At 38.4% G+C, this 10,431-nt stretch overlaps 1 protein-coding gene across 1 annotated transcript in view; it reads left to right on the forward strand.

Moving 5' to 3' along the window:
• The window catches only part of TTC39B (tetratricopeptide repeat domain 39B), a 73,128-nt gene that overhangs the window by 27,726 nt on the left and 34,971 nt on the right, over window positions 1-10,431 (forward strand). The window contains exons 7-8 of the mRNA XM_042782733.1: window positions 4,722-4,789; window positions 8,069-8,133. Coding sequence (XP_042638667.1) covers window positions 4,722-4,789; window positions 8,069-8,133 — 133 coding nt within the window. The remainder of the gene's footprint in view (window positions 1-4,721; window positions 4,790-8,068; window positions 8,134-10,431) is intronic.

Here is a 10,431-nt window from a genome sequence, read left to right on the forward strand (position 1 = left end):
TTCATGAGGGATATTGGTCTGTAGTTTTCCTTTTGAGTGATGTCTTTGCCTGGTTTTGGTATCAAGGTTATGCTTGCTTCATAAAATGAAATAGGGAGGAGTACACCCTTTTTTGGAATAGTTTGAGTAGGAATGGTGTCAGTTCTTCTCTGAATGTTTGGTAGAATTCCCCGGTGAAACCATCTGAGCCAGGACTTTTATATATTATATTGTTATTATTATTTAATTTTTGTGATTTGGGTGAAAATTTACAGAGTAAATTCACTTTCCATACAACAGTTCATAAATATTTGTCTCATGACATTGGCTACAATTTATCCCAATGCAACAGCTCCCCTCCCACTTCCTCCCAATAGTTACCTCTTCCCTGTGTCCATCCCTCCATGCACTCCTGCCCCTTGAACTGTCATCCTGTGCATAAACAGCTCTTTCTCCCATGATTGATCTCTCCAAGGAGTGTATCTATCTCAGGAAAATGTTCAACTCATATGCCTTTCTTTTGTTTGATTGGTAGCCACAGATGTGGGTTCAATTCCAGACCTGAAGGCCATAGTCTCAGACAAGCAAACCTTGTCCCCCCACCCTTTTTTTTTTTTTTTAATGATTTTGAGTTTTATTCCACATTGCCATTTGCTTGATATATCTTTTTCCAGCCTTTGATTTTTAGTTTATTTTTGTTTTGTCTCTAAGGTGGTATCTCTTATAGACAGCATATTGATGGATTTTGTTTTCTTATCCAATCTGCAACTCACTGTCTCTTGAGTAGTGCATTTAATCCATTAACATTCATTGTACTTATTGACAAGTATGAATTGGTTGCTGTCATTTTGTTAGGTGTTTTTTCATGGTGTCTCTGGTTTCTCTGTTCCATATTATTTTCTGTGCTGAGCTCATTATGTTTATGAATCATGTTATCATTTACTTTGTTGCTGTTGTTTTAGTATTGAATATTTGTGCTTATCCTCTTTTCTATTGCAAACAAACTAAAAACCAGAAAAAAAAAAAAAAAAAAGTCAGGGCAGGACATCCAGGCTCCTTCTGAGCACACAGACTGGGATGGAATTCCTGGCTGGCCCAGAAGGTGGGTGGGAGTTAGGGATGAACGAACCTCCGTTCACCAAGAGGGTGTGGGGTATAAGAGTAACAAGGGGAATGTCGCACCTTTCCAGTAGTCTTTGTCCGGAATGTCTTTGTGGTTCCAGGCAAGTGGAGCCTATTCTTAAGTCCCTGGAATCTGGCAGAATGCTGTCACTTTAAATATCCAAAATGGTCAAACCGCTTGTAAACATTCAAAATGGCTGTGCCCTCCAGACAGGCAAAAATCCACAGCTCAGCCCGCCTTTCTCTCCCCTGCTTCCCTTTTTATTCACCAGCCACCACAGCAGTCCCTGGCCATAGGGCTGATTTTTAGGTTATTTCTTAGGCCCTACCACCACTCGGCAATATCCAAACTGTCTGTGCCATCAAGATCGCTGCCAGATTGCAGCTCCAGATGTCTCCTTTTTTGGTGTTTTCATGCAAATTCTTCTGCTAGTTTGAGTTCAGTCCACTTCTATATCCTTCCCTTCAAGGCTCAGGGGTCCAGGATTATCTTCTGTATCTATGTTAATTGGTTCCCCTTTTCTTTGTTGAAGAGGGTTTGTGCAGTCTTTCTGCCTATTCTGCCATCTTATTGGAACCAGCAAATGTGCTTTTATTGAGTAACGAAGCAAAACAAAAATATCCCTTGAAACCTTCCCAAAACCAAACAGTAATTTAGCTTAACTAGTAAAGAATGTCTGCCTTGAGCATTATGCTTTTTTAAGATCTGTCTATATGGAATAATATTGACAACAGCAGCTTGAAAGATGACATAAGAAACTTAGGGGACAATAAGTTTATATTAATTGGAGGTGAACTATTTGGAAAAGGGGGGTGAGAATGGTACACCACTCAAAGGTAATCAATGTCACTGAATTGTACTCATAGAAATGGTTAAATTGATGAACATTCTGTGTATATTCTCAAAAACTGTACAATAATAAATTATAAAACAAAATGGCTTGTGACTATAGACTATTGGGAAACACAGATTTATTTACACTTTTATATCTAAAGATTGTGCTTAGCTAACATTTCAGGGCATCATGAAATTCCTTAAATTATGAGTAACAGATATTCTGGTAGGTACCTACTCATAAATGCTTAATGGCTGATTTTGAGAACTAACAACTGCCCAATATATATACCCAAGGGAACAATTAAGACTTTCATAAATTAAGTTGCATTTTATTCCTAGTTAGTTTGGCTGTCACTGCAACCCAAACAGACTTTGTGTTCAAGGGAGCGTGTCAAAACATTGTAGCTTGAGTATGTGATTTGTTTTTCCTCTTGGTAATTTTCATTTACATCCATGAGTGACTGGTTCTGTGCAGGAGTGAATATATTTAATTAAACTTTTCATGGGTTTAACATGGAACACACTCGCTCTTCATCTTTCATGGCTAATATGAATGGGTTTCAAATTGCCTTTTAAAAACAAATATTTATATGCAGCATCTAGAGTATGAAAGGATTGAATGTGAAGAATATTTATATATTGAATATAGAGTTCAAACTTTCTTGCCTTGTATCTCTGCCTTCTCATTCTGTCCTTTATGCCGCTCTTAGTGTCTGTCCTTAGCTTAACCTTTACCCGCTCACCTTTCTGGCCAGTTTTCTGCAAGGAGTCACCGTTGGTGCTGAGTCAGGCTGAGACCCTGACATTCAAAGTCATCCGTAATTTAGCCCTGACCTAACTTTCCAGAGAGGAGCTCTGGTGATGTAGTGGTTTGAACCCACTAGCCTCTCCGTGGAAGAAATATGAAGCAGTTTGCTTCCATAAAGATTTACAGCCTTGGAAACCCAGTGGGGGTTGCTATGAGTTGAAGTGGACTTGATGATCATAAGTTTGGTTTTCTGGGTTTTAACGTTCCAGCCTTGCTGCCACCTCTTCCCTTTATATTCCTTATACTTCAGCCAAAGGTGGACCACTGTCCTTTCCTGAAGGTGCTCTGTGCTTCCTTCCTTCTTGCCTTTACTGGTGCGGGTCCCTCTACCAGCATTGACTTCATCTCCTTCTGCACTTGCCTTAAACCAGCAATCTGTGTTACTGAGTAGACGTTCAAAGTCAATAACGCCAAACAATTCCCAGTTTATTGCAAAATTAGGTAGGAAGTGAGCATTCAGATGACACAATAAAAATAAAAGTTACAGTTTTCATCCCACTGAACACACTGAGAAAATCCAGAGGGACACTTTGAAGTGTTCTAAGGACTGAGATGCTGGGATGTTGATGCTTCCAGAATGCACACAGGCCCTCATTCCTCAAGGCTTGCCTGTCATTGGTTTGGCTCCAACTGTAAGTGTGCTTTGGGGATTTTAGCTGCATAGTGGCTCCTTTGTAAATTAAACATTTTGTAATACGAGCATGGTTGGAAATTTAAACCAATTGATGGGAACTAGTGGGTTCGATGGCAATTAACAGCAATAACAACAGTGGGTTGTATGTGTGTGTGAGTGAATGAAAGAAGACATTAGTCTTATCCAATTTAATTCAACTGTATTTCCAATAACACAGAAATACCTTATTTTTCCACTCTCTGGCTTCACATAAAAATACTCTGCTCTTTAAGTTGTACCAAAAAGCGTGACATAAACCATAAGCATGAATATTAGTGGAGTTAGCTCACATTTATCCAGTGCTAACTCTAGATAGTGAGTGCTATGTGCAGCACCTCACTGAATCCTTCAAATGTGAGTAGATACCTTATTAGCCACTTTATAAATGAGGCTACCTGAGAGACGTCAGGTAGCTTATTCGGTCGGGTCCGACTCGACGGCGCATTAAACAACAACAGGTCACATATGGTAGAGTTTTCCTCCAAGCCAGGCTATTAAATACCCAAGCTCTTTTACTTGAATGGTAAACATCATACCAACTTGCATCTCATGGATAAAATAGGAATCTGCTGATTTTGCTTATACAAAAAAAAGCCAAGATTTTTCTCCCCTGTCTCTGCAAGTACAGTTTAGGAAGATAGGCCACTTGTTTTGAGATATTCCATGTGTTCTTGTTTTAATAGTTCCTTTTGTTCTTTTGCTAAATATCTAAATGATGGAGATAGTCTTAAACTGTGATATTTTTACCTCAAGACATCTGTGTGTCAGAAGTCATGACTTGGGAACATGGAACAGCTTTGTTTTCATAAAACTCTAGGGAATTGCTGCTTTCACTTCAGGTTAATAATATATCTAGTCATGGTCATGATTCATTGTACTTTCATATTTAGGAGGCTGGGATGTATCAATTTAAAGTAGGTTTCTTCCCTCCCCCCGAATCTTCACAACTGTGTGAAACAGGTATGTTATTGTCAAAAAAAAAAAAAGTTTCCCTTTTAAAAGCAGTGTTATTAAATTTTAGTTTCCTCTTGGGAGCTGAGTTTATGTCTCCAACACCAAGTGCCTACTCTTGGCAGTTATGTTTGAAGGGGACCATTCCCTTAACATTTCATACGTTCTGGGAAGATCTTGCAGTGAGATTGATAGTGAGATTTTCATTTTGCTTTTATGGAAGCACCAGAGCAATGTAGGTTTTTGTGACTCTCTTGAGCTCATTTATCCACCAGTCTTTTCTGAACATCTCAAAGAAATTACTGTGGACATGGGATTTCCTTTAATATAATTTTGTTTGTTTTTAATAGAGGAAATGCATGCCGAAATCTGTTATGCCGAGTGTCTCCTACAGAAAGCAGCACTCACGTTTGTGCAGGTAAAGAACGTTTGCTTTAGAATTGGTATTGGCTGGGAAGACCACCAGTGCTGCAGAGAGAAAGGTGATGCACTCTATGCTGGTGCTTCAGTTCTTTTGACTTAGAGAGATACAACGAAAGATATTTATTATTCTAATAAACTTTGGCTGAAAGAAAACTCCAATCTAAATGCACTGAGAATCTAATTTGATCTTCAGTCAGTCTACTGGAAATCACTGCTTTTTAAAAAATTGTCTTGCAGTTGCCACACCTTAATTCAAGGTCCTTCTCTGTGTGAAAGCTGAGCTGATTCCCCTTTGTGCTTTGCTAATGGTGGAATGTTGTGCACAGGAGCAGCCGGGGAAGAGGAGGCTTCCTATGTTCCTTGCTCGGTCCTTCCTTTCACCTGATGCTTCCGCAGAGCTCAGCTATGCATGCATAGATAGCCAAACTTTCCATGCATACTCACATTTTATTTTACCCCTATTTCTCTTCTCATTTCCCTTTTTTGATTTTATTTCTTCTTCTGGAAGAGCAGATTTTAAAAGTTCCTGAACCAAACAATGAATCTTATTTGGCATTTTCATTTCACCTTTAGGAGGTGTTAACAGTCGGTACCTTGTCTATCACTGTATCTTCTAATACTTCTAACAAACATAGTTTTCTTCATCATGGTCTCTCACTGGAGTCAGTGATAGGTACGGTAAGGTGGAGGTGGGCTGGAGATAGGAAGGAAGTAGAAATTAATTTGTACAGTGGAAAAACCTTTCTCAGTCCTAATCTTTTAAATTGTTTTAAGAGCTGCATCTCTCTTTTTCCTGGAGGTTAATCTCTTATATTGAATTCTGATTTAGTAAAATTGAATCAGTGTGGTCTATGACCCTGTTTTCTAAAACTCTCCACATTATGAAGGCTGGTTGGAAACAACTGCCTCAGTAAAGGTCATAAATTGTCACAGAGGCCCAAAATCTAAATGGGAGTTTAGGAATCAAGTGCAGGATTTGAAGGCCTATTTTATATTTGGAACTTAAAATTAAATGTCTAGGAGATATCTCTGAGATTACTCTTCCCTTCTCCACCAGCCTCCATAATTGATCAGTTTCAATCATGCTTCTTTTGCCTTTTAAGGATTTAGCCGCTCCATCTCTTCTTGGCCCTGGTGATCATTGTTGGAGTGGAAGTGCTCATCAACTTTTGTCAAGACTGTATAGCAATCTAGTGCCCTTCTCTCTCATCTCGTTTCCAGCCCATTCTCCCTTCTGCAATTGAGCACCCTCGCCAAAATGAGAGTCTGACCATGTCATTTCTCTGCTTTAGCATTTAGTGGCTCTCATTGACTATGATAATGGTTCTGTGTTAGAATAGCAGATATGGGAGAGGCTTTTTCAAACTAAACTGGTATCTCCCCACCAGGTTCTCTCCTCCCTCCTCTTGCAGATGCTCTCAGGTGATACTGAAGGGGGATGTTTCATTCTTTAGTGGCAGGGGTAGAAGTAGTTTTCTTGCGCCAGGTCATTCAGTCCCTTCTTTGCAGTAGATTTTTCAGCACTGCTGAGTAACATATACATGGATGGCCAAGCACACCGTGATCTTTAGTGCTTCCCAGCCTTTGGACCTGAGTTTTCCTTTGTTTGTAAGGTTCACATCTGCTTTGCTTTCCTTTCCCTGGCCCTTCCTTATCATCTTTTACGCTCTGAGTCCTGATGTTCCCAGAAGGCTCTTCTGCCCACTCCGTGCTCTCCTCTGCGCTCCTGCGATATCCTATGCGTGTCTCCCTCCCTGTGCCTGTCTTCGTCCCACAGCACATTGTGATGCTTTTGTTTGTTTTTGCATTTGGGTGCCTGATGTGCAACAGGCATTCAGCAAATGTTTGAGGAATCATAAAATAAAGTACTTGTATTTGAAGCAGATTTTAATCTAATTTAAGAAATTCTTTCTTGGTGGGTATTTGTGTAACCATGAGATTCCTTAAAAGAAGAAGATAACATTTAAAATGTACAGTATAGTGAATTTTTTATTCATTCATTCTTATCATTGAAATGCTATATATTTAAGTAATTAATGAAGTTAACAAACTAAAATCTGTTTTTTCTTTTGCTTCAGAATAATGCTTAAGTGCATAGGAACTAGATATCAGATCATTTTTCCAATATCAATAGGCTGCAATGTGCAACTTGGGTCAGTCTCCAATGGCACCCCTTATTAGAGTAGCTTCCTTCAAGTGGTTATATGCTATAATCTAAAAGACTTTCTTGCAATCCCTAAATGTCTGACCTGAAATGGCAGTCATCTGGGCCAGCTGCCTCAAATTTGTGGTGGATGACAGTCAGGGAAAGAGAAATTAAGTGTTCTCTTTTTTTGTTCTCAATCCCAAACAAAGTAGCAGATTAGTGATAGAGCCAGTTTAGAATCCAGACGAGTTATATTTGGTCTGGAATTGTATATGAATTAAGTTCACAATTTTTACTAGATTCTGCCTGCTAAAGTGCCCTGTGGTAGCATGGTGCCTAAGGCACTTGACTGCTAACCAGAAGGCTGGCAGTTCAAACCCACCAGCCACTCCTCGGAAAGAAGGTTGGGCAATCTACTTCCGTAGTGATGATACCGCCTCAGAAACCCAAGGAGGGGCCGCTGTGAGTCGGGTCCGACTCAAAGGCACATAACAACAACAACAACAAAGTGCCCTGTGAAAGAGGTATAGTCCCATTTATTGGATATGAAAATTTGGCCTTAGAGCATATCCTTGAATTCAACCATTTGGATAATTTTGAACCCAGAACAGAAGAGTTCAGTAGATGATGATGTTTATTAAACTAGTTTAGACTAACCTATATGACTCCTAATTGGTAAAGATTAATTCCTTAATAACATAATGTAAGGAGCTCTAGTGGTGTAGTGCCTAAGGTATTTCACTGCTAACCAGAAGGCTGGTGGTCCAAATCCACCAGCCACTCCTTGGAGGGAAGGCTCGGCAATCTACTTCTGTAGTGATACTGCCTCGGAAACCCAAGGGATCACTATGAGTCAGTCTGACTTAATGGCAGTGAGGTTTTTTCTTTTTTTAATGTAATGTAATACAATGATTATTAAAATATTTTCTTTTTGTTGTCTTCTACCTTGGAAGAAAAATAATAATAAAAAAAAGTATAGCAAATATACAGCAAGAAAAATGTGCTAATTTTAAAAATCTTTCCTCAAAGATAGTAAGTATTTTGTTCTAATCACCCAAATACATAGCTGTGAGGACGTTTAAAAATCTTTCGCTTAATGATCTAATTATTTAATTGAACTATTTTCAGGATGAAAATATGATCAACTTCATCAAAGGTGGACTCAAAATTAGAACAAGTTACCAAATATATAAGTAAGTTAAAATTTGAAATGTGGTTTTAAAATGATTCTTGTGCTATGTACTACTCTGTATTTCAAAATTCTAATAAACTAAGCATGGCTAGCGTTTTTCTGTTAGTTGGTGTTGGTAAACATGCACTTTATTTTAGGTTTACTGAGTATTTATCAAATGTTATGGAACAATAGAATTTAAATTTAGATAGCATTTTAAAAGTGAAATAACTGAAAAGAAAAATGCTGGCTTAATATCTATAAGATAATATTAGTTCCCTCTTTCCTAAAAACAACATATGATTTTAAAATGATGTGTGTCTTTGGTCTGGACTGTGGGGCAGTGCTGCCCAATAGAACTTTCTGCAGTGATGGAAATGCTCTATATTTGTGCTGTCCAATGTATCATTTTGTTGTTGGGTGTATGTTTCATTAAGGTGGACCATAGTGTTGTTCATAGCTTCTATATTCTTGCTGATTTTCTTAAAAAAACTAATTCTATCAGTTGTTCTGAGTGTTAAAATCAACTTTCGATTATGGAATCATCTTTTCTCCCTTTAGTTCTGTCAGTTTTTGCTTAGTATATTTTTAAACTCTGTTACTAGACTCATCTGTGATAGTTTTATCTTCCTAATGAAGTTACCCTTTTATAATTAATAATAATTATAGTTACGTCTCTACTTAACTCTGGTAATATTCCTCAATATGAAATCTGTTATCTGATTTTAATATAATTCACCATGCTTTCTTATTATTGGTGTCTGCATGGTTCATAATGTTTTTTATTTTAAATCTGCTTTGTTTTTATATTTAAACAGTATTTCTTGTAGATGCACATAGTGGGGTCTTGCTTTTTTAATCCAGAATGACGGTTGATATGTTTGCATTTAGGGCTACTGTTTTGTTTTTTTCTTTGTGCCTCAACTGTTCCCTCCCCTCTTTTCCTGCCTTCCTTTTAGTCTAAATTAAAAAAAAAAAAAAAAAAAAAAAACATGTTCCAGTATAATCCTTTTATGGCTTAGCTGTATACCTCTTTAAATTTAATTTTTGGTAGTTGCTCTAGTGATTACAGTATGTTTCTTATCACAGTCTCCTTAGAGTTAATACAGTACCACTGAGCATAAAATATAAAAACTTGCCAGAAGTATAGTTGTGTTTACCACCTGTTGGCCTTCATAGCACTCTTCTTTGTTTTTACTTTTATTGTGGTGAAAACATACACACCAAGACGTTTATCAACATAACAACTTGCACGTTTATAGCTCAGGGACTCTGATGACACTTTGCATGTTGTGCCACCATTATTGCTATTCTTTTCCAAAATGCTGTACCACCATTAGCATAAACTCAATGCCCTGCACACAAGTTTCCCCTAACCACTAAAGATCTTTGATGTTTATTTATTTAGTAATTTAAACCTATCTAATAATTTTTCCTCCCCTTCCCTCTCATCCCTGGTAACCAACAAAGAGGTTTCCTTCCATGTATTAACCTTTCCTTGACTTCTTACAATACTGAACTAATACAATATTTGTCCTTCTGTGATTAGTTTACTTCACTCAGCATGATGTCCTCCAAGTTCATCCACATATTCTTTAGTGTTGCATAATGTCCAATACGTTATTCTTTAGTGTTTATATTCAATATATTATTCTTTAGCGTTGTGTAATGTCCAATTTATTATTTTGTTGTTGGGTGTATGTTTAATTAAGGTGGACCATTTTGAATGTTTACAAGTGGCAACCATTTTGGATTTTAAAGTGATAGCATTCTCATTTGGATTCCAGGGACCTAAGAACAGGCAGCCAGGTGGGAAGCAGGGAGAGGACAAAAAAAGGGACCTAAGAACAGGCAGTGAGCAGGAAGCAGGGAGAGGACAAAAAAAGAAAAAAAAGGCGAAGGGAGCTACAACAGATTGAGGAGTCAGCTGCAGGGACCCAGGTGAAGAAAGGGAACCCAGGCCACACTCCACAAGGAGCAAGGCAGGAAGCCAAGGAGAGGACAGAAAAGGCAAAAGGGACTGGAACAGGTTGAGGAGTTAGCCTCAGAGATTCAGATAAGGGTGGTTGGAGGGGTTTCCAATAGCTAACGGAGACAAACTTGTCTGTTGGTTTGTCCTACTGTGGTGACGTGTTACTGTGAGTCTTGAGGCTGTGCCACTGGTGTTTCAAACCCAGCGGGGTGCACCTGTTGCACAGGTAGCAGCCTGGCTTGCAGACTGAGACAGACTAGGAAGAAGGAGGAGGCCATCCACTTCTCAAAGAATTGGCCAGGAAAAACCTTATGAATAGCAGAGAAACACTGTCTGATACATTACTGC

Source organism: Orycteropus afer, unplaced genomic scaffold, assembly GCF_000298275.1.
Source record: "Orycteropus afer afer isolate SDZICR_OR568_19922 unplaced genomic scaffold, OryAfe1.0 scaffold00435, whole genome shotgun sequence".
NCBI lineage: Eukaryota > Metazoa > Chordata > Mammalia > Tubulidentata > Orycteropodidae > Orycteropus > Orycteropus afer.